The 25,214-nt window shown below is 38.9% G+C and overlaps 1 protein-coding gene across 33 annotated transcripts in view; it reads left to right on the forward strand.

Annotated features, from left to right (window-relative positions):
• The window catches only part of PPIP5K2 (diphosphoinositol pentakisphosphate kinase 2), a 55,340-nt gene extending 30,383 nt beyond the window's left edge, over positions 1-24,957 (forward strand). For 3 of the 33 annotated variants that reach the window (XM_083576549.1, XM_083576556.1, XM_083576540.1), the window contains 15 exons: positions 281-422; positions 1,117-1,340; positions 4,110-4,237; positions 4,977-5,091; positions 6,104-6,211; positions 6,292-6,408; positions 7,871-8,044; positions 10,901-11,074; positions 12,157-12,180; positions 12,472-12,541; positions 14,730-14,849; positions 15,655-15,717; positions 19,718-19,867; positions 21,662-21,781; positions 22,295-24,957. In XM_083576549.1, coding sequence (XP_083432675.1) covers positions 281-422; positions 1,117-1,340; positions 4,110-4,237; positions 4,977-5,091; positions 6,104-6,211; positions 6,292-6,408; positions 7,871-8,044; positions 10,901-11,074; positions 12,157-12,180; positions 12,472-12,541; positions 14,730-14,849; positions 15,655-15,717; positions 19,718-19,867; positions 21,662-21,781; positions 22,295-22,323 — 1,758 coding nt within the window. In that variant the 3' untranslated portion in view covers positions 22,324-24,957. Of the gene's footprint in view, positions 1-280; positions 423-1,116; positions 1,341-4,109; positions 4,238-4,976; positions 5,092-6,103; positions 6,212-6,291; positions 6,409-7,870; positions 8,045-10,900; positions 11,075-12,156; positions 12,181-12,471; positions 12,542-14,729; positions 14,850-15,654; positions 15,718-17,735; positions 19,868-21,661; positions 21,782-22,294 lie in introns of those variants that run through there. The other 30 variants (XM_083576541.1, XM_083576564.1, XM_083576563.1 and 27 more) reach the window with 22 other exon arrangements.
• The last annotated feature ends 257 nt before the right edge of the window (positions 24,958-25,214 follow it).

Raw genomic sequence — 25,214 nt, forward strand, 5'->3', positions numbered from 1 at the left:
CGCTTCCTAACCCACCAAATCTATGCTTCAGATAAGACCAAACCTCTTTTTTAGTGCCACAAGCACCATTTACTTCATTGGGACTTAATTTCTTTGTTTCATAACATTTATACACCACTTGATTGTAAAAAACAAACAAAAACCCTGAAAGCGATCATTTATTGAAAATCAAATTATGATTCTTAAGATTTCCTGTTTTGAGGTTATAGTATCTTATTATCCTTCAGACAAAAATAAAAATGAATAGAACTAATGAATTCCCTTTTTATTTGATATTCAGCTCACACCATCCGGCAGTGTTTCTCTGATAAAATCAATGCAAGTCATTAAAAACCCCGTTAAGACATGTGATAAGGTATATTCCTTGATCCAGAGTTTGACATCTCAGATCAGAAGACGGATGGAAGATCCTAAGTCTGCAGGTAAACAATTATTTTAAGCATACTGTAATGTTAATGCTAGCTGTGAAGGCTTAGGCAGTTTTAAGAATTTTGAGTAGACAGTATTGCTGTCAGTGAAATTTAGCTACTAAAATATATACTAATAGTGAGTTATTAGTGAAGAAAAGATAGGGTGCCAAGAGATTTATGGTGACCCAAAAGAAGAGTGGGTGGTATGGTATGCATTGATAAAAAGGGCCAGTTGAGAAATATGGGTGCAGAGAGAAGAGAGTCTATGCTATGAGATGAAGACAAAAAAGGAAGGGCAGAGTTAACTAGATTGGAGAAAACCCATGGTGCAGAGAGAGTTTGCACTGGGGTGCAGGGAGAGGAAATGAATTTAACAAAAATAGTTTTAGAAGAAAACAACTAAAATTGAAAAAAATGTTCTTTCTGTGGCCAATGTAGCAATCTATCCTTCTTTAGCTAATAAAGCTAACCATCAGAACAATATGAACTGTGCAGTCCTTTGCTAGAGCTTGTTTAGCTCATGACTTTTGTCATGTAAGTAGATGGCATTCTTTAATCTGAAAAAGGGTATATTTGATGTGAAAGCAAATATACATGAGATAATTCTAACTAGAATATACTAGATCATAATTTTTCCTAATGTTTCATTTGATTTTACTTCAAGTTACCTGATTTGATTATTCTTCGCTAATAATTGTCTGCCTAGATATTCAGCTTTACCACAGTGAAACGCTGGAGCTAATGTTGCGTAGATGGTCCAAGCTTGAAAAGGACTTTAAAACAAAGAATGGAAGATATGACATCAGTAAAATTCCAGATATCTATGACTGTATTAAGTATGATGTCCAGCATAATGTCTCTTTAAAACTAGAAAACACAATGGAACTATATAGACTGTCAAAGGCGTTAGCTGACATTGTTATACCACAGGTATGTACCTTGCAACTACTCTTAAATAGTATTCTGCAACAACTAGATGTTTCATACTGGTTATACTTGCTAATCATTATGGCAATCCATAGCTTAACTATTTCCAAACAATTTGTGGTCCACTAACCAGTTTTTATAAATGGTATGTATTGAAAGAAATATTGTTTGTTTCTGTTCCTTATTAAATTAAATAAGGAAATATCTAGAGGATATGTAATCTAATACCGTATTTTTCGCTCTATAACACGCACCTGACCATAACACGCACGTAGTTTTTAGAGGAGGAAAACAAGAAAAAAAATATTCTAAACGAAACAGTGGATGTATGATTTTTGTGGTTCATGCTGTGGCCACAGACGTGATCCGACGGTGAGTTTGGGGTAGCCCAATGCAAAAATCCTGAGGATCCACGTGGAGCCATGCTTTGTAACCACGTTTTTGCGCCATTGCAGCCCCATGAAACAGTGGGTGCGTGTGTGTTTTTTGGTGCAGGCTGTAGCCATGGATATGCTATGTGATCTGATGGTGAACTTGGGGTGACCCAGTGCAAAAATCCTGAGGATCCATGTGGATCCGTGCTTTGTAACCACGTTTTAAGTGGGGAGGGAAGGAAAAGCATTCAAGGGACAAGGAACACGCGTGGGGTGTGTGGAGAAGGATGCTGCTAATAATGCAGAAGAGGGGTTTAAGGGGAGAAGGAACATGCGTGGGGTGTGTGGAGAAGGATGCTGCTAATGATGCAGGAGATGGGTTTAAGGGGAGAAGGAGCTCATGTGGGGTGTGTGGAGAAGGATGCTGCTAATGATGCAGGAGAGGGGTTTATGGGGAGAAGGAACACGCGTGGGGTGTGTGGAGAAGGATGCTGCTAATGATGCAGGAGATGGGTTTAAGGGGAGAAGGAGCTCGTGGGGTGTGTGGAGAAGGATGCTGCTAATGATGCAGGAGAGGGGTTTATGGGGAGAAGGAACACGCGTGGGGTGTGTAGAGAAGGATGCTGCTAATGATGCAGGAGATGGGTTTAAGGGGAGAAGGAGCTCATGTGGGGTGTGTGGAGAAGGATGCTGCTAATGATGCAGGAGAGGGGTTTATGGGGAGAAGGAACACGCGTGGGGTGTGTAGAGAAGGATGCTGCTAATGATGCAGGAGAGGGGTTTAAGGGGAGAAGGAGCTCATGTGGGGTGTGTGGAGAAGGATGCTGCTAATGATGCAGGAGAGGGGTTTATGGGGAGAAGGAACACGCGTGGGGTGTGTAGAGAAGGATGCTGCTAATGATGCAGGAGAGGGGTTTAAGGGGAGAAGGAGCTCACGTGGGGTGTGTGGAAAAGGAGCTTTTCGGTGAGCTGAGCGGGGAGGGGGGAGGGAAAGAGCACTGTTGCTTTAAAGGAGCCAACCAGACAGCAGCCACTTACAGCAGTGTAAGCAGCTCCTTTCCTCTCCCGCTTTGCTCCTTCTCTCCCTCTTTGCTGCTTTACGCAGCTAATGGTGAATCCCCTGCAACCCAAGTCCTGCTCAGCGGATCAGCTGAGACGCTGGGAGAATCGTAATTTCCCCCTCTCCCTCATCCCGTGCCCTCCTGTCCCCAGCAGCCTTTTTAAAAACTTTTTTACTGGTTTTCACTGCGCTCGTGGCTCAGAGCCCTCCTGTGCCCTGCCGTCCCTCTGCAGCCTCATTGCTCCGTTTAGAGAGCGCACGGACCTTTGCTAGCTGAGGCTGCAGCAGCTGTTGCTGGCTACACGGCGCTTTTCCGGCTCGCTATGGCTCCCGTTTGTCCCTCCTCGTGTGTAAGCGGCTGCTGCCCACTTTGCTGCCATGGCTCTCCTTCCCTCCCTCCTCCTCGGCTCCTCCCCCTCCTCCTGGCTGTAAAGCAAGCAAAGCTAGAGCCGTGCAAAGCCCTGCAAGCGGCTCCCGCTTTGCTTGACTGACGGCAGCCATGGCTCCGGTCGAGTGCATTCGCTCCATAACACGCACAGGGATTTTCCCTTACTTTCTAGGAGCAAAAAAGTGCGTGTTTTGGAGCGAAAATTACGGTAATTACATAGACATATATTTTATATATATTGGCTAAATCCAATGCAATCCTGTACATGTCTACTCAAAAGTAATTCCCACTGAGTACAATGAGACTTACTCCCTGGTTAAGCAGGCAGAAGATTACAGCTTAAGTTACTTTCACTTTGGTCCCAATAAAATAAATGGGGCAGATTAGTCATTGCTTAGCTCCTACTGAAATTAGTAGGACCTAATCAATGACTAACTTACAACATTTATTTTAATGGAGCCAAAGTGCAACTAACTCCCAAGCCATAATAAGCGAGTGACAAGTAGGTTCCTGCAACCAATCGATGTAAGACATTAAAAACCTATCGAGACATGTGATCTAGAATTTGACATCAGATCACGAGGTATGGAAGTTTGCAAGCAAACAGAGTTGTGACCACCGTATTCCATTCTCCTCCCATCTTGGTTTTAGCCCCCTCCCTTTCAACAGTCAGTATTGTGTGGGCACTTGATATACTCCTCCATGGGTTCTTTTGAGAGTCTCCCCACCCCTTAGGATTTTTCCTAGTGATGTTTTGTGCTTCTGCAAACCTCAGGATTACCCTGACTGCACATGAATGGTGCATATTTAGCTGCATAAGTGATTGCGCTCAGAGAATTGAATCTGAAATAGAAAGAACAAATGGGGTCCTATAGCAAAATATTGTAGCATGCCATGCATGTATTCAGTGCACATTGTAGCTTATTTTTAATTATGCTCTTCTCATCCAGGAATATGGTATTACTGCAGCTGAGAAAATAGAAATAGCTAAAGGGTACTGCAATCCACTACTGAGGAAAATCCGGTCCGATCTTCAAAGAACTCAAGATGATGATACAGTTAACAAGCTCCACCCTTTGTAAGTTCCTTTTTGCTTGGAAAACTTGGGAGTGGTACTTTCTTGTTACTTTTATAGTGACATGAATTTAGCCATTTGTTGAGTAAAAGTATGATAACCAAATCCTTCTTGCTGCCTCCTCGCCCCCAAGGCTGCTTGCCTGCCAGGGCAGAACCCACCAACTGTCCTGTTATGCTGCTGCTGCTTTCTCATCAGCCTCCAATGCTGCTGAGGCCAAAACAGAAGCAGCAGCAGAACAAGACTGCTGCTGGGGAACTGCCCTTTTCTCCATCCTCACTGTTCCTTCATGGCATGTCTTGGCCAGCCACCACCCGTGCTGCTTGCCTGCCTGCCTGCCATTAAACGGCAGTAACCACCACCATATTTTTGTAAGATAAAGAGTCTTCATAATACTCCCAGCCACTCCAACTGCAGCATTAACATTAAAAAATGTAGTCTTTATAATAGTCTTTTAAAAAAGACTATTATAGTAAGAAAGACAAGATATATTTTTTCCAGGGTGGGGGAGGTGATCTTATGAAACAGAAAGGGAAAAATAATTGGGGGGAAATATGGAATTTGTTCATTGCACAGGTACTCTTTCACCAATTTAAGAAAGTTTGGGAAATTATTCTGGATTTTTTTGATCTTTAGAAATTTTAATGATGGGGAGATGCACTTTAAGCTCTCTTGCTTTCTCTACAGGTACTCACGAGCCTGTATAATACTTGTTTACTGTCTCAGATTATTTTGCTCTTAGGTATTCCAGTGGGGTTATGTCTCCTGAACGTCATGTCCGAACTAGGCTATACTTCACCAGTGAGAGCCATGTCCATTCCTTACTATCAACTCTTCGCTTCGGTTCTTTATGTGATGTAAGTGATATCCTCTTCTGGTTGTTTTAGTTGAGTTTTGTATGCTCATCACTTTTGGAAATGTGCAGCGTACTTTATTATTATTAATTAGGTAGAAGTATTATGTGGCAACTCAAAATGCCACTCCCATGGGAATAAACTTTTCATTACAGAAAATCTACTGGGAGAGCTCTGGGTGGATTTGGAGAGCCATGTCCTAAAAACATTTTGAATAATGCAAACTTTATACTACTATGTGTAGTTGGGGTTTTTCCCCATAGGCAGAAATAGTTCTGTTACCTTTCATTGACTTTGCTTTGTTCTGAAACGTGTGGAAAAGGCTACTGTGAGTTATTTTATCTGTTCCATGTTTTGAAATATCTGCCACTTGACCTTTTAAAATCTATACGATATTGTCAGACACAGTCTAGCACATTTCTCTGACTGATGTTCTGCAAATTGATCCTTATGAAGAGAGGTGCAAGCTATTTGTAGAAGGGGTTGCTGCTAAATTGCTATAGAAATGACAGAATTTCAGTTGTGGGCATGCTGGTAAACCTAAACTCTGTAATCCTCCTCCTTGCCTGTAACCACATGCACAGCATGTGTAACTGCACTTTTCCATCATCACCACTTGTTATCTCCCCCCTCCCCAACCCATTGTTATCATTTTTAAATTATATGCTCCTTGAAGTATTTTTGCCTGTACAATTTTGAAAATGCTTTGTACAGTATTTCAGTTTGCTTTACAAATAATAATAATATTTAAATTACGATAGGTTTTGGGAAAGGATGTAAAAGTGATGTAACATTGGCCTGTATAAGAATGCATTTTATTATAGCGCCGTGCAATCCTGTGTAGGCTTGCTTAGAAGTAAGTCAGTTGTGCTTAATGTACTTACTCCTTGGTGTTTCAAATTGCAGCCCTTGAGTTAGAAGCTAACAGTTAGAAGTTAACAGACTGTAGAGATTTAAAAGAAATTGTCACTCATATGCTTACAGTACTAAACATGTGAATTTCTTTTGATCTAAGCCATCAAAAGACGAACAGTGGAAACGAGCTATGGATTATCTGAATGCTGTCAGTGAACTCAATTACATGACTCAGATTGTGATCATGCTGTATGAGGATCCAAACAAGGTAAAGAAATGCTAAGCACATAGTCAAACCAGTATTATATACTTGGAAACATGGTTTAACTCCTTGTCCATTTTCTTTAGGAGCTTTCATCAGAGGAGCGTTTCCATGTGGAATTGCACTTCAGTCCAGGAGCTAAAGGCTGTGAAGAAGATAAAAATTTACCGTCAGGCTTCGGATACAGACCTGCTTCACGGGAGGTAAACACTCTTTAAAATGTTTCTTACATACATGAAATTTGAGCAGGACTTTTCACAGTACAGTGGTACCTCGGGTTAAGTACTTAATTCGTTCCGGAGGTCCGTACTTAACCTGAAACTGTTCTTAACCTGAAGCACCACTTTAGCTAATGGGGCCTCCTGCTGCTGCCGTGCCGCCAGAGCACGATTTCTGTTCTCATCCTGAAGCAAAGTTCTTAACCCGAAGCACTATTTCTGGGTTAGCAGAGTCTGTAAGGCTGAAGCGTATGTAACCTGAAGCGTATGTAACCCGAGGTACCACTGTAGTTGAATGCTTAATATTGTACCATGGCATAACACAGCTTGTGTTGTTGTACCTTTCCCACTTATTTGTAGAAAATAGCACATTTTAAATTTTGAGGAAAAGCTGTGGCCAGCAGTCACAACATGGCTGCCATGGGGATGTGGCATGTCACAAAATTAGAGGGTGTACTGTCATTGCTGCTACCCTGGACAACATTATGTTGTGGAAGTTACACAGTGTCACCTCCACAAAACAATGCTGTCGCTGTCTTGAACAAGAAGCATTCCCCACTACCAGGAAAAATGTACAAGGTGGCCATATCACACTCTCTCTCCCCCCTCTCCCTCACATTGCATACACCACACACATGCAGACCAAGGACATACTTGTATTTCTCTCGCAGACACATGCCACGTGTACACAGTCACACACACACAAATACCTCCCTCTAACTCTAACTATCGTGCACGTGTGCACACACCATACATACCTACATCTTTCTTTCTCTGCCCAAGTACATTTCTCTCAATCACACACAGAGCATACTTGAGCACCCCACCTCACACCCAGACCCATGTTCAGAAAAGCCCTTACATGGGTGAAGGAAATGTTGGGAATAAGGTCTTCTTCCACCCAGCCAAGAATAGCTCCACTGGCTTCTGCCTGCCATGGAGCCCCCAGTTTCACCCAACAAAAGGCCTTCCCATCAGCAGTTGTCTGCAAGAAAGCACCAAAACAGGGGGCTGCTTGGAGGGACTTGGCCAGCCTGTGATCTGCTGAATCCGTAGCTGGTCCCACTTGGTGGCATTGGGCTCAATCTGGGTCTGCTCACGATGCCAGCTCCAGACAGAGGTAGGCAAGAGCAGACTTTTGCCTGTCCACTGTCTTCTGCCCCAGATGGTGTGAACAGCTCCCTTGTTGGGGTATGGATTGCCCTGCCAGATACTAAGAAAATGGACAAATCATTGTCTTCAGAGTTGGAGACAGTTGCTAGGGCCTGACCAAATGTGCTTTGGTGTACATTTCCATAGCTCCATAGGAAGCTGCTTTATCCAAACGCATGTGGTACGTGGTTTGTTGCTATTGGTATCCAAGGGCCATAATCCTTAATATTTGAAGGAATTATGTTTTCCACCTGCCGAATGTTTTGTGTCACATGAAACATCCATTTTCTTCCAGAATGATGGCTCAAGGAAAAACTCCCAGAAAAATGAAAGTGATGAGGAATCACATGCTTGTAGAAGGGATGAAACAGATCGATCTGTAATGATCTTCAAGCCATTGGTGTCAGATCCAATTCATATACACAGAAAGTCGCCTCTTCCAAGACCCAGGAAAATTGGTTCATCAGAAGTAAGTTTGCTGTTCCCATGCTTAACTACTGTAGAAACAGGCTCCTGTTTTAGAGAGATTTTCACATTTCTTTTTCTCTTTTTTAATGCATGGCAAATACATAGCTGTAGTTCTCTTAGGACTTTAACATTGCTTCAGACACTTCCATAAATTAATAACCGAAAGATACCACTATTCAGAGGAGTTTGGATCACTTAACAAGGTCTAAGTTAGTCTTCAGGCTGACTAATCTACATTGCTTGCATATACAATCTTACAAAATGTATTATTCTACAATAAATAGTTAAAGACATTTTTTGCCCTTTGCAAGAATGTTATGGTTCATCCCAATATATGTATATTTCCTAATATAACTGATTGTTGTAGTGTACTCTGAAAGATAAGACATTATCTTATCAATATGAAATATATGTCTTCTGTCCCAAAATCTTAAATATTCTGAATCAAGGTTGATTCGGAGGTCTGTCATATTTACGAGGGGTACTTCAGAATACTGAAGTAGGTGAGGAGAGAGTTTCTCTTTTTACCAGTCATTTTTCAGTAACAGAATAAAATTGCAAGAAACAGTATGGCCCAGTTCACACAACACAGTAAACCGTAACTGATGGTTTACCATGAATGCAGAGATCACTCCACTTTTGCTTTTCTTGTACAGCCAGCAGGAGCAATAAACCACAATCCCTGGTTTAGTGTTGCATCTGAACCTAGGAATCATGGTTTGTTCTATTCCAAACAAATCATGACATTAAGCCAAAAACAAACCATATTCCTAGTTTGGATGGAATGCTAAGCCAGGGAGTGTGGTTTGCTGCTCTCACTAGCCTAGAGGGAAGGAGTGTTCTGCACATTCATGATAAACGATCAACTGCTATATACTGTGATATGTGAATGCTGTATATGTTACAATTTATTTTTGGTGTCATGTGGGCACTAGTTTGTGTAACAGCCCTTGTCCCTTGACAAGTCAGGAGCAAAGACTTATGGGGAGTGGGTTGTACTATCTCCAGACTTACATGCTACAAAATGAATAATTCCAAATAATTTGGCCATTTGATATTATTGATTGAATTCTATACTATTATTTGGCTGTCTTGAGCTGTGATAAATATGAAGGCTAAAAAAACTCATTTTGTATCCAAGATCTTGTATATATCCTATGGGATTTTTATTTTTATTCTATTTTATTTTATTTACCTTTTTCCTCTGAAGCAAAGATCCCATGTTGTATCTCAGTTTTTCAAAAACTCCTCTCCGTTTCATAAGTGCCATGTGTTGTTCAGGACCCAACATCTAAAATTTCAAGTACTAAGCCTCTGTGTGTGTGCAGAATTATTTATGCTGTTATTTGGATCTTAGCCTAATTGTACTAAGAGATGCCTTCACAAATTGTGCATCAGCTCACTACCAGTCACTGGCATCATACCTGCACTCTGGTAGGTGGTTGCTCAAGGCTACAGATGATCCTGCCACCTTTTGACCATCCCACTTTTCAGCAGGCAGCCTGGACTCTTCTAACAGCAGGCAGGTCACTTGACTTAGTTCTACCCTTGTGTTTCCAATTCATCAAACCTGTAGTGAATAAAGTTTATAGCCTATTTAAACCAAGTTCTTTTCCCTCCCCACCCCTCCCATCCAGCCCACTCTCTCCCCCAATGTGGGCACATGCGTTTGTTACTGATCATGACAGTCTTTATCAGAGAGAAATTATATATATATTTCTTAAGGATCCAAAAATGTTTTAATTATTATGATGTTCCAGGTTTTTTATGTGATGATACAGGAATATCCTAAATAAATGCTGTGGGTTTTTCCAGCAGGCAAACATTAATGTTGAGCAGTATTCTACATATCCTTTGTAATTTTTCACACATAGTTGTAAATTCTGCTTTTCCCTGTCAATAAACACTGTTTTTATTTTGCTGACTTTACTAGCCTGAAACTTTAATATAGAAAGATTTGGAAATCATGGCTTCATTTTTACATTATATTTTTCTTTCTTCTTGGGACATTCTGTGTATTCATTGATAGGAACATGGAGAGATTCTTTTTAGCTGAATTTAGAATTCTTTCCCACTTCAATAAAATACCATTTTAAAAAGATTAATTTTTAAATGGTGTGTAAAGCAACGTGAAGCTGATTCTCTTCTATTTGGAGAAAGTGAACAAAAATCAAACAACTTAACCTTGAAGATCAAGGCTCCCTAAATATATATTGAATATAAATGTATCTGTTACGTTCTTTCAGTGTGGTCCTGACTCTGTTTCTTGTGAATGTCTTGATCTAGACCTAAATTATAACAGCATTGTTGGTGTGCCAGCCTGTCCCTGGTGTTTGGTTTAGTTCTTAGAGTTGGTCCTGGAGCTTAGGCAGCATGTATAATGTTTATGCAGAGGATAGATGTGGCATGTGGATACAGAATGAAGATTAAATTTTACTGGTGTGTTTTGTTAGGGGAAAAACTGAGACACTAAAATTAAGAAAATATTGTTAGTGTCATCAGAGGCCAGTTACATGTTTTTGTGAAATATGTGCTTTATTAATAGTGAACGCAGCACAGACAGAGAATTTGCTATGTTTAGCGAGAGGAACACAATTAACGGTGACATTTTAAAAATATGTACATATTCAGTTTCCTTGTCATTAGTACTGTTTAAGTGTCTTTAGTGAAAATTGTAGCTGAGTAATTCCAGTTGTTTGTATTGTGTGATTTTATTATAGGAAACACGGCTCATTACTGTATAATGCTGTTAAAGTTATTTAGAAAAGGGTGCAGACAAAACTGTATTTCATTTTCTTATCATTTGAATCTAACGTTGCATGCTTTGCTGTTTTTTTGCCCCCTTTCTCACTTCCAGGAAGAGAGCCCCCTGAGTGTGTCTAGCCCAGAGTGTATTGGTACCTGGCTGCATTACACCAGTGGTGTGGGTACTGGGCGTCGAAGACGCAGATCAGGGGAACAAATCACTTCTTCCCCTGTCTCCCCTAAATCATTGGCTTTCACATCCAGTATTTTTGGCTCATGGCAACAGGTTTTTAAACTTTACTTCATTAAACATTACTATGCATTCCAAGCAGAAAACAGCTGTCTTTAAGGACATCTAATCCCTTGTTCTGGATTTTATTCAAAGAAAATTATTTCACCTGTCATTAAAATGTGATTTTTTTAAAAAAACACTAGTTACTTCCAAGAATGCTCGGGGGGGAAAAAAGCAAGTGCATGTTTTTTTTTTTCCTACACGTTTCACTGAATGTAGTTGATTGTTTGGTTTTCAGTTGGTTTCTTTTTAGCACTGTAGAGATGGAAATAGTTAGTTCCTCATGAAATAGACATCAGCTTTGGCTTAGTTGTCCTTTAAGACTTTTCTTTTTTTTACTTACAAAGCAAAACAAAAACAGCATTGAGTAATTTGGTGGCAGGTGCATTAAAATGATTGTCTAATAAATGAAACAAAATGTGATTTGAAGTAATTGGATTGGGGTCCAATATTGGTATTCCACAGTTGGGATTAGCGTAGATTGTCTTTTCAACGGCCTATTAACTGTTCAAGAAAAAAATTGTTAGTACTAATCATTATTTCTCTACTTGTGAACTGGAGGTATCCTTTCTCTCTCTCTCTTTGTTTTGAAGACAGTTCTTCATCCATTGTAATGTATAACATTGTGAAATTTGACATATTGGGGGAATTAAGTAAAATAGTACATATACTGAACAGTAAAATAGAATAGTGTACAGCTTTTATCCAACTCAGATATACCCAAAGTAGACCCACTGAAATTAATGAAACCAAATTAGTCATATCTGTTCATTTCAGTGGGTCTGTTCTGAGTAGGACTAATGTTGGATATAAAACAAAATACTTACAAATGGTTGTACTAAACAATGGATGGTGCCCTGTTACCGGAAACCCTCCCCCCCAAAAAAGAATGTTATTTTGATGTCCTATTGAAACTAAAAATTGCTTGGATATAGAAAAAAAGAGTTTTAGGTTAAAGGTTGTGAACATCAGACGTTTACCCTGATAAGAGCCTGTGCATGGATCAGTGACTGTAAGGTGACCTCATCAGCCTGTCTGTGTTTCCTTTTTCCCCCTTCCTCTCCCTTCCAATACAGGCGCAGTTTAGGAGTGTTCATTTGGTAAACTAAAATGACACAGTTGTCTGTGTTTTCATATCTTTCTTGGTGTCTGTCCTGTTTTTGTCATCATGAATGCCTGCTTGCACCACTTCATTGCAAGGATCTCATGAGTGAACTGGATTCCCTTCAGCAATATTGCATGACCTTCCATATTGTTTTGGTATCTCTACTAATGCATCATATGGCTTATTAATACTTGTCTGTCATGAACAGGCTGCTGTTTCAAGCTTAATGGATTCTACAATCCCACTAGTCTGTTTTTGTTCTTACTTATCCATTTCCCATGTCTAGGTCCCAACAGAAACCAACAGTTATTTCCGACCACCAAGAACTATTGTGGAGCAAAAGGCAAGCGGTATAGGTACGTATATATTTCCTAAAGTCCTGCTCCTTTAAAGTAGACCACTCAGTTTTCAGTATTCAAGCTTGTAGATATTTTAAAAGTTAACTCCATTGTTTGGATAATGTATCTTGAATATTTTAATACAAATAAGTCATTTGGTCATTGAATATAGAATATCAGTTGTCATTGTTGGCATGAATTTTTCACTTGAACCCAAACCATATTGTTGTTTTGACAAGTTAATAGAGACCATTTTAAGAGGATTCATCTCTAGGCTTTTGAGGGCTTGCTCCTTAGTCAGATGGGAACAGTTGAAGAGATTCTCCTGGTAATCAAAAACCTTTATTTTTCTCATTTTTTGTTTTCCATATACATTTAAGAACAACACAAGAGTAATGTTCTTTGCACTACCCCAAATTCCATCAACTACAGCTTTCAGAATACAGGCTTGGCTATTGTAACTGTTTTATTACAGCAAGCATCAGATTTATATCTCAGCAGCATTTTAGTACTGTAGAATGAATACTATTTTCCTTGCACTGTAGTGTATTATACTACATTTGGTAGTGTATACTACCGGTACTTTTTTGCTCTGCAAATGTTTTAATATTATGGGTAACACTTTCATAGCACGTCAAACAAAACAAACACAGCATTAAATGCAGTCTAAGATAAAAATTTCTCCAGTTGTCTACTTAACTCTATATTCTTTCTATATACACAATCTTTTTTTGTTTCTTCGTGTTTCAAAATTTTACCTACCAAAATGCATACATCAGATGCTCTTGATTACTGGAGTTTAATTTTTCTAATGTTCTTCAATCATTGCACAATCCTGTTCTCTGTGATATTCCACATAAATATACTGTGTTGGCCCGAATATAAGCTGCACCCAAATATAAGCCGCACCTTTAAAATTGGAGAGGGAAAACAAACAAAAAATCTGAATATAAGCCGCTCCATTCCTTGCTGCTCCTGGCTGCATATTTGGGGGGGGTGTTCCGTTGCTAGCGACCTTTCCCCTTCCTCGCGCTTTCCCTTCCCGGCCTTTGGGGAGAGGACTGGGGACTACGCACAGGGCGGATGCCGCTTTGCCATGCTCCTGCCTGCATATCGTAAGGTCGCGAATATGAGCTGCACTTTAACTTTTCATGGTTGGAATTTGGGCAAAAAATGAGGCTTGTATTCAGGCCAATACAGTACATGTTGATGAAAACTGATCTAAAGGCAGGTATTTCTTAAGTTCCAAAGCTTCTCCACAGATTAGACATTTATATTGATGTGTTTCGTCAGATGTGCTACTAATGTTTTCCTCACCGTTTGGTTGTCAGTGGTAATAACAGAAATTTTGAATCAGTGGTTCATGATTAGAAAGCAAATAGATCAGGTTTCAAAGGGCAAGGATAGGAGAAACCTCTCCTGAGCAAGTGCCATTGAAATGAATTTTATATTGGTAAGGGATTGTCCAAAATACATTACACCCAAAGTAGCCCTTTTCTTAGGTTTTTAAATGTAAATTAAAATATGATTATGGGAGGAGGATACCAATATTGTAGTACGTAGAGAATTATTCTTTGTAAACAAGGTTTTTAATATCAGACAGCAAAAGTCAGTACACCAGGGTTTGTTTGTTTTTAGAGCAGCCATTAACTTTTAAAAATACATTGAGAAACTCAACACATTTAATGGGATATGTCTGCACAAGCCACAAGTGGAACGCGTGCAAGAAAACTTGATCACATCCCATGAATTTAAGTGGAATTTCCACATGAAAACATGCTGATCTCTGTCTTTTGCAGAGTTCAGTGCTCATTTTAACAGATTCAGTTATAAACTGCAAATATTCAGTCTTGTGTTTCTTCCTCAACCATCCCTTTTTGTTTTACATTGACCTATCAGGCAGTGGTTTTTTTTTTCTTTATCAAGTCTAGCAACAGGAAACAAAAGGAAGTTCCCTTCATTAGAGTTCAGCCTTCTCTTTGTATATAATTAGTAAGGGGATTGTGATAAATAGAAGCACAGTAATTTGTGGTAGTTACATCCTGAAAGTACCACTGACTTTATAAGCATATTGTGAACCTGTTCAAGGCTATGCCAGAGGCAGCCTCTTGTGTGGTAAGAGCGATATGCTTGCATGCTGCATGCATCCCCGATGTGAACAGAAGAACACCTGGTTGCTGTATGTATTTTCTCTAACTCCCATCAGGGTCTCACTGTGCGAGCCTGTTTAGCACTTCAGTGCTCGGGGGTTCTTCAAGTGCACCTAACCTACAGGATTATGCTCGTATTCATCGTAAAAAGCTGACTTCTTCTGGCTGCATAGATGGTATGTGCACACCTTCGCACATGCACTTACACCCACCCACTCATACGCACACATTAAACCTTGAAAGAAAGTCCTAGGCCTGTTTACAGAGTAGAAGCCTATAATACCGATCACTAATATTAATTTGTAGAGGGTTGTAGTGTCCCTTTATTTCTCAGAAATTAATTGTGTTTAATGGCACACCTATGGAAGGAGGGCTTTTCCCCTTCCGTAACAAACCAACTTAAAAAAAGGTTTATGTTCAACCTATGTTTAAAACCATTTAATTTGGTAATTTTTTCCTGAAATGGAACAAAAAGCCATTTATTGAGAACTAGAGAAATCAAAGGAGATTCATTAATATTTGTAAAGTCCTAAAAAGAGGTACGTTTGTTAAATTATTTTTAAAATTAACCTGAAAGTGTTTGGCTTGGGGCTTCAGAGTAACAAGCAGAATAGAAATGTCAGCACCAGATTTCCACCATTTTACAATGTTTGTTAACTTTCTTGAGGGTAAGAAACATTCAGCTTTCTCCTACTGTCACATCCATGATATTCAATTCTAACCATGTATGTCTGTATGCCAAAATCACAAGCTCACCCGTATTTGTCTTCCATACACTCCATTAAACCTCTAGTAGTAACAACCAGCAAAGTTTTACCTGCTTTTAAACCTGTTTTGGCCTTTGCACCTCTCCCAATCCCTTCTGCATGCCATTCAGTTCTAACCTACTCTTCATTGTTTTCCCCTCTTCTGTCCTTTCTTGAATTATCCCTCTTTTGGTAGCTGTTTTGAATTTCAGGTACCTGTTTTTCTCTTTCTCAGACACCACACGTGGTTCTGCTGTTAAAAGGTTTTCTATCTCATTTGCTCGACACCCAACCAATGGTATGTTTTGCTTTTATTTAAAAAAAAAAAAGTATTCCCTTGCTTCATCCCTTCCAAACTATGGGGTGTATAGTACTGTCCACCATCATCCTCCCTGATTCCAGCTGATCACATGGCCATATTGTCAATTATTAGAAGTTCTGATAATTTAAATCCCTTTCCCCTTTTTAATTCCATAATCTAATCTTTTAAAATTCACACTTTCAAAATCTTTTTTGGGACGGGGTGGGGAATTAAATGAATTCCATGTCTATTTTTACGCAGTCTTCTTAATGATACAACCAATTAGTACACATAGTGTATGGTTTAAAAGCTTTCTGATCCTAAACAGCTCCTATTCCTTCCCCCTTCATATTCTTTGGCATCCTGCTATGTTGGATATCTCTGTTCTGAACTTTTGGAACTCAGCGTAAGAACTGCCTTACTAAACCAAACCAAAAGGTCCACTTTCTCTAGCACTCTATTTCCAACAGCAACCACCAGATGGCACTGGGAAACTCATTAAGTTGGGCATGAAAGTGGTGGTCTGTCCTCTATTTGTCCCCCAGTGACTGGGATTCAGAGGTATACAGCCTTTGAACATGAAGATTCTGATTATCTAGCATAGCTAACAACCACTGCTAAGCCTATTCTCTGTGAACTCAGGATTTCATTATAAATAACAACAGGAACTTGCTATCATCCTCTTGAAATCACATTAGACTTAAAATAAAAGTTAACTGAAAACAAAGTTCCCTACATTTCTGTCAGTAACCAAATGATTTGCTTCAGCTTGTTTAAGTTTCCTTCCTTTCATACAGACAGCTTAAGTGCTTTCTGTAATGAGTTACTTGCTGCTATGTTTTCCTCCTGAGGTCTAAACGGCCTCGGTCCAGTATACCTGAAGGAGCATCTCCACCCCCATTATTCTGCCTGGACACTGAGGTCCAGTGCCGAGGGCCTTCTGGCCATTCCCTCGCTGCGAGAAGCCAAGTTACAAGGGACCAGGCAGAGGGCCTTCTCGGTAGTGGTACCCGCCCTGTGGAACGCCCGCCCACCAGATGTCAAAGAGAAAAACAACTACCAGACTTTTAGAAGACATCTGAAGGCAGCCCTGTTTAGGGAAGCTTTTAATGTTTAACAGACTATTGTATTTTAATATTTTGTTGGAAGCCGCCCCCATCCTGCTCCAACATATAACACATTTTGCAAAGCTTTGCCACTGAATTGGTCCTTTCATCACAGAAACTGAGCTGGCCACTCCTCCATCATAGATGAGACAATAATGCTGCTCTCAGTTTCTTTATCCTTATTCAAAAAATTTCCAAAGCCATTTATTAACTGAGTTCAGTGGTAAGGTAATATAATGTCTTCATGAAGCTGTAGATTTGTGTCTATTCCCAAATCATCATAATAAAATGATAGGTTTGCTTCAGTCACAAGTAATCTTTACTAATATTACTACAGTATTTCATACCTACATATAGAATTAGTTGTGACAATGGGGAAAAAATGTGCACATTGACTCTAAAATTAAGTCATCTAAAGAGAGAGATGCTCAACTTAGTATGCAAAACAGCTGAAAGTTGAGGTATGAGAGCTAAAAAATATTTACAAATAAGGGGGGAAATATATCATGAATAGCTGGCAGAGCACATTTTATCCAAATAGTATGTGCTTAAAATTTGTATATTTTTATCACAGCTGTGTTGATACAGATTGCTGTGATCTGATTAATATGTATCCTCACAACTTTCACAATTTACTGCATGGTTATATGTATTACTCAGAAGCCTAAATGTACTTCCTCAGGTAACTTGGGATCACTCCAGCTGCTTTGAAAATGAGGCGTGGCGTACTGTTTGCTCTTAACCTTTCATTGAGGGCCTCCTCTTTTCTTTGACTTCCATAACTTTAAGATAACAATGCAACTTCTAAACCATTTCAGTCTTCCCCTTCCTTTCATCTTGAGTTCAAGATACATGGTGAAACAAGTATCTACTGACAGTGCTTTACTTATTTTCTGGGCCTCTGTGCAGAACATCCAGACCTCTTTAGGTGCTGGTCGGTTTCTTCTGAGGAATTTCTAGGCGCCAGTGGTATGTCTTTATAGCTTTCGAATGTAAGACGGCAGGGTGGCTTTCTAAGTTGCTGCGCTAACCCTTTCATTGTCTTTCATTTTGATGGAAACTGGTATGTTAAGATAGAGGTCAGCTCATGTTAGCAGATCAAACATTTGAAGGGATACTGTCCAATACGTAGATGTCTTTTTAAAAATAAAAGAACACAAATGAATAGGTTTTTACCATTTTCAATTTCAATCCAGTGGAAATGGCCTCTCGGCACATGTCTCAGGGTATTTCTCCAATGCTTGATAATCCAGTTATGAAGCTGCTAAAAGATGGGTGTGTGCACAAGTGAATAGTTGGTTTTTATTGCCCTAGGTAAATAAAGCTAAAAGAAGTATGCAGAAATATAAATGACACTATTGAGCTTCAGATTTAACTGTTTCAAAGGATATTTATTGGACATGAGGGAATTATAAGCACCAAAATAGACACGAGCACTTAAAGAAAATAGCCTGCCATAGTCCCATGAAATTGTTCCTTACATAGATACTCATACACATTTGTGGATTTTCTCCAGTCAGGGAAAGCTGCAGTTCTCGTGGAATTTACTGTAATGCAAAGAAAGGGTTCGCGCTTGCCTGCATGCGTAGTGTTGTATTCTTAGAATAATTATTATGCATTAAACACAATTAACTTGAAGCAGACACAGAGGCTTAACTGCTACAATTCAATCAGATATCAAAATGTTCATTTGCAAAGTTTCCTTCTCTAGAAATTTAAGGAGAGAAAAGTGATTTCAGATAACAAGAATTTGAATTCTTTAGTTTTGGAGTTCACTATAGTTTACTTCATATTACATTTAAATGTACCTTGCACTAAAAACATGAATACTTTTTCATTAGCAAACCTATGTCATTGAAAAAAAAGGTCTTGAGAGAAATTTAGCAACTTAAGTAAAATTACAGTTTTTGTTTTCGGAATTATAATAGTGAAACTTTATATGGACAATTTTTTTGTGGGGAGCTGTCTGAATCAGTTCACAAGTGCTTTTTAAAGCTTATGTACGCATATGGAGTTTTAAATTAACGTTAGTTCAGGTATGCATGGTTGATTATGTTTTTACTTATGATGCCTAACCCTGGATTTCAGATTTATTTGTGGCTTGACAGTAACTGTTATAAAAGTAATGAAGCTGGATGTAAATAATATTAAGGAAACTCGTCATAATCCTGGAAGAGGGTTGTCCTTGCTTTCTTCTCAGAAAACAGTACTTTCAGACTTAGATGACCAGGAGTTTTGACTTGAAGAGCCAGCTCTGATGCCTATGGAAGTGACATAGGGACATGCTGAGCCTTTACTTCATTGATTTCTTAAGTCTGTTTTATATAGAAATTTATAAATTGAATGAAAACCTAGATTAGAGTTATCGGAGAGTACAATGGATAAGTAAGTCTACATCTGTGTAAGTGGTGGTTAAATTGCTGCCTTAGACTTATTTAAATAAAAATGTTTTTATATTATGTATATGCAGAACCATGAGCTTCATATATAGGAAATTCTGACACCCTTTAGTCCAGCTCCATATTGTTTCAGTATCCGAAGTGTTTACTGTGTGGTTGCATGTGTTTGGATGGAGCCAGAATCATGTTTGAGGCTTTTTGGTTCCATCTTTCTCACTGCAGGCCTGCATGTGCCATGTGTCTACCTGAGAAAACTCCCTTCAGAAAGTCAAGCGATCATTCTGGAGCTGCTTCTGATGCAGTGCAAAAGGAGCAGAAATCTGGAGAGTTGCACTGGGTTCAGAAGTGCTTTGGTGCACATGGCACGGGTCTCTTTGTATTTTGGCCTTTTAAGCATACTTCTGCAGAACATATCTTTGCCATTATAATTGCTCAGTTGCTTCCTTTTATGTTGGAAATATGTGGTGTGTGTGTCTGTGTTTTCTTTTTCAGGCTTTGAATTGTATTCCATGGTGCCTTCAATCTGCCCTCTAGAAACCCTCCATAACTCCTTGTCATTAAAGCAGGTGGATGAATTTCTTGCTTCCATTGCTGCCTCTCCTTTGTACGACAGATTTCAAGCCGCATCCACATTTTCTCTGCGTAATTACCTTTTATGTCTTTTATTTCGCAAACTGCAAAACACTGCTGGCCATAGGCAATCCATTGAATACTAGGATTGAGTGTTTTCTGGTGTGGGACTGATAAACTGTTTCAGATTTAATCAAATAAGTATTTCCTCATTTTCCCCGTGAATTGGCATATAACCACACCACCCACACTGCAGCTGTCTTCTTGGCTGTTCTTGGAAGTGTAAGAGAATGCAATTTAACTTAAATTAGTCACACAATATGACTTTAACACATACCCTGCATGTATGCTGTGCAAAATTTCTGTATGATGACAACACTTATTTGTGCAATTAAAAACTGCTAAGATCCAAAGAAGTGGGGTTTCCATTCTACCCCTCCACTCCACACATGTCCCATAGCTAAGCTAGAAACTTTGTTTTAAAAACTTAGGCAACTTCAGATAGAGTTGCTGAGGTGGGGGAAATGAAGATCCTGCTTGGCACATACGGTGGTACCTCGGGTTACAGACTCCGCTAACCCAGAAATAGTGCTTCAGGTTAAGAACTTTGCTTCAGGATAAGAACAGAAATCGGGCTCTGGCGGCGCGGTGGCAGCAGGAGGCCCCATTAGCTAAAGTGGTGTTTCAGGTTAAGAACAGTTTCAGGTTAAGTACGGACCTCCGGAATGAATTAAGTACTTAACCCGAGATACCACTGTACCCCTCTGTATACTTGAAGTAGTTTATTGGACCCTGAACACTATGATTTCTATAGCCCATTATTCTCTTTCTGTTCAAACACTGCCATGCAGATTTCTTGATATTTCTGAAACTCACTGTAAATGATAATTTCCCAAATTCCATAGTAGGGCAATACCTTTATTAGGGCATCCAAACTGGTACAAAATAGTGAGAAAGCTTTTGAGCTGTCCAGAATTCTTTGTCAGGCTAGATTTTAAGCAGAGCGAGAGGTGAGGGGATCAAAAAATGGTCCTAGTGTTGAAGCCATGAAGCCTGCATTTTGCTTGGTCTCAAGATGGAGCATGGGAAGAGGTAACAGACTTAATATATTTCACATTCCAAGGTGCAATGCAGGTTTCAAGTTACACCTGCTAGGATGAAGGAACACAAAATGTCTGATTTTGTAAATTTATAATTCTCCAGACCTGCCTCTAACTTTAAGCAAAATTCACAAGTTCCTTGTGGTAGAAAACAGCAGTAAAGAGAAGCATAAAAAATTTTAAATTAGCAAATCTTGGTGCACTAAGTCAAAAAAGTGAGTAGAAGCTGAGTTAGGCATCTTTACCTAGTACTCAGAGATAATATGCTCTGAGGAAAAAGTTATTTATTCAGGCAGTATTAGACCCTCTTACTCTAGTTTATTATCCTACTCTTCAATAGCTAAATTTAGTAGTCTGCAAGCTATACACAAAGAAGAAGTACATAAGAAAAATATCAAAATACATATTTGGCCAGATACCTATTTTCTGTGCATGCATGCCAACTTCAGTTAGTGAGACAGCTTTCAGGTTTGTCTAAATAGGTTTCTTGGAAACAAAAAAAAAACTGTTTAATAGTTTAAACATGACGTTGACAAAAACCTATAGATCCATATTGATGAAGAGTAATATTGGAGCATAATATGTTCACTGTATTATTCGCATAAAAACAATGTACACACTTTTCAGAGGCAATTGTTCGAAGAATAATACAGCCTTTGTTGATACTTTATATACAGTAATCTCTGTTTCTTCAGCATTGACAACATCCAGTTACTTGAGAAAGAATAAGATAAAATAGCTTTGTAACTTTTATTAACCCTTTTAGCTTCGCCATCATTTCTGGATGCAAGAAAAAACTCTTTAAATACATACACCCCTGCAAAAATCCAACCAACGCCACAAGAAGACCCTTTGAGTCGGCGAGAATGTTCCTCGACTACGTCAAGTAAGTAATACTTGAAAAAAACCTTTTCACATCCATCTTAATTATTAACAAGAACCGTCTGAGATTGTTTGCTTTATACTTTAAGAAATTTGAGAGCATTTTGGTGTGGATTGGTCTTATTTTTCTGTCTCATTATGATGCGTTAGATAAGAAGCAGTTTGGGGGCTCCAGCGAGATCTCATGGATCTCTCACAAGATCTCACTGGAACCTGCAACCACATGATTTCAGTAAGTGAGGCTTCGGCAGAGGGGAGGCAGCAACTTCCCATTCACCTCAGACAGTGACCAGGGAAAGGCTGCCCCTGGCTCCCATCCTTCTGATTTTATTTTTGTCAAGTTTCAGAGATATCGTAATATTGGGCATGACATAGCCAAAGTTGTATTGGTTTCAGTGTTTTAAGTTTCTCCTCCTGAAAGCTAACAGACACTAAAATGCTTGTTTGTCTTGATCATGTCTTTTTTTTTTATTACTATTCACCATAAGAAACATGATTCTGTTTTGCTTGTGTGCAGGTACCAGTGTTTCTTCGCCTCCTGTTTGATACATCATAAAATGCCAAAAAAGAGTTAAAACAATACTTGTTTAGCACTGGTGGTTAAACTGTCTCAGAAGAAATGAAGCAGTTCGAGCAAAACTGGAAGGTGCTGCCAATGCCATCTTTAGCAGTGTATATTTCTTTGTAGACAAATAAGTTAGCTTTAAAAGGCTATTCATTTCTCTCTGTGTAAGTATGTGTTTCCCTGTATATAAAATAATTACTGAAGTGCACATATAGTATATATTCAGGAAAGGTGATTTCTTTGTTTCTAAAGTATGAAAAGCAAAGATGTTTACACCATTGTTTTAAGGAAATGGTTATCTTTTAACAGAGAAACTGCACACGACATTTACCATCTTTGTTGTCCTAAATTAACGCACAAACCAAAACAGCCTAACATACTGGTTTGCATTATAAAGGAGCAGCTAATAGGGAGATAGGAGAGGGGTAGAAAAAGCCACCATTTCCTTTTTGCCCTACAGTAGACCTTAAAGCCCGGACATGAAAACTTATTCATCACCAAAGCACATTAATAGGACTCTGCTTAACAGATGCCTTTATGAATGTCAATCTGTGACAGCATCTCAGTGGTTGGTTCTTTCCCCTCTGGTAGAAATGCGTAATGGAGCTGGATGATAAATGAAAAGCACTTAAGCCCTCATACTTTGAAGGTACACACACCATTACCTGAAAAATAAAAGGTCAGATTACTTTGAGCCACTTAAGTGCTAATATAATAATTGTAATATTAGAAAGGTTCATTGTTTGAAAGAAAGCTGTGTTATTTTATGAGGAAGAAACAGCTTAAACTCATTTCACAGAGAGTTTTCATTGGAGCCTGGCTCCAGTTTTTGAAAAACAGCAGAAAACTGTAATATGAAATGGCTGAACAGCTATACCTTCTTTGGAACTTCTCAAGGCTCCGAGTAACTTAAAGGCAGATGAAATAGTAAACATTAAAACAAAAAACACCTGCAACACGAGATACCATTGTTTTGTAGGGAAATATTTTGCTTCCAATTCTGAAGGGCCTGGCATATGCCCACTACCAAACTTAAGGAACTCACTGATCTATGTCACATCTTTTCTCCTTCATCAGCAACTGTGCTGGGGGGAAAAGACATTGGTCTTGACTCCTCTCCATGGTAGTCCTTCTTAAATGGGCTAAAGTCAGGGATAGTATTTCAACCTTATACCTGAGTGCAAAATATTGTTTTTTGATCCCTACCCCAGCTTAAATGTGGCTTCTGCAAATATCTCTGCCTTCCTGTTGCTTTCAGCCATATGGAGGTACAGGTTAATAATTCTGGTACTGCTTAGGTGATTAAAGGTCTCTATTGTATTGTATTTGAGAATTAAGAGCTAATTACTAGTATGTTGCCTAAACTGACACCTGGCACACTTAGTCTTTACCTGGGAGCATCTCTTTTTTAAATACATTTCCAAAGAGAGCAATTTTTGTTTGTGTATAGATATGCTGGGTGCAGATGACATGCCCTTTAATTTCCTTGTTCTTTGTATGTTTACACCAGGCCCTTGACATTCAAATATACTTTGGTTGTTAGTGTCTGTGCTTTATGAGCTCCTCTCCTAAAAGTAATTTCCTGTTTACACTTTTCCTAAATGCTCTTCTATTTTGTTGCAAAGATGACTTTCTTCAAGAGATTTCTGCAGAATACTGCTTAAAGCATAGTTCACGTGTGGATAACAGGGCTTCATCAAAGCAGAAACAGCTGGTCTGTTAATATTCCATGCTGGGAACTTTCTATATGTGCAGATTATATTGTCAAGTTTTGAAATTAAAAGAAACTATAGCATTACCAAATCTACATAATTACTGTTTCAGCACTGAACACTTGAACATAAACCAATACAGCTAATGTCCCCATCATTGTCCTTCTCATCTCTGCTGTTAGTTAAAGACAGCTGAAGATTTTATTAGCGCTATGAAAATCTTGAGAAATCTTGGTGTTCTTTCAAAACATATTCAGGTTTGTCAATTGTCCTAAGATTTCCTTTGTGACATGATTAATTGAATGCCTTTTATTTTCATTATAAAATATAATGGATTGGGTCCAGGCTTAGTCAGTTTGGACCCACTGAAATCAATGAGGCTTAACTAACTTGTCCTATATCTCTCAGTGAGTGTACTCTAAGTGTTAATTAGTCTGAGTCCAACCCAGGGATTAATATTAATGTGATTCTCATCAACAGCAATATTTTCCTGTTAAATACCAGGAGACCTACCTTCAAATATAATTGTTATTGTTTTCTTCTGTGTTTTTTAAAAAGGCTTTGATTCTCATCCTGGCAGTTGTCCATGAAAGTGGATTTGCTAATTATACTTGCCATTGCATTGCTGTGCATATTTCATATGAGGTCATATGATAAATTCTTAAGTATGGTTTAAGATACCAAATATATAATAGATTCGTAACTTCTCATTGCAAACATTTCATTATCTATAATGTAAGTTTATAATATGGACAATGTTTGTCTTGCTCACCTCTGAATGTATAAGTTATGTTTACCGTTTTTCTATAAGAAAATGTTATAATTTGTGTGCATATCATTCCAGACAACCAAAGCTTTGGCATATTTTTGATCTGCTCTTAAATAAAAGAGTCAACAGGAACAGATATTGTCTGTTCTGTGTATTCTATAATAAATTCTTAACTCTCACTTTACTTTTCTGTTCTAATAGACTAAAGTGTTTAAAAGAAATTGTGGTAGACATGCACCACTTTATACTGGAAAACATTTAGGCCTGACACATTAATATTTTGCATGAGAAAGGTGACTTGGAAACGTCCTTGTGTTCTGCGCCCCGGTAACCACCTGTTAGATTGCTATGATTGGTTGTATCCAGTGGTGTCCATGTGTAAGCAGAATGG

Source organism: Podarcis filfolensis, assembly GCF_964270895.1.
Source record: "Podarcis filfolensis genome assembly, chromosome: 11".
Lineage (NCBI taxonomy): Eukaryota > Metazoa > Chordata > Lepidosauria > Squamata > Lacertidae > Podarcis > Podarcis filfolensis.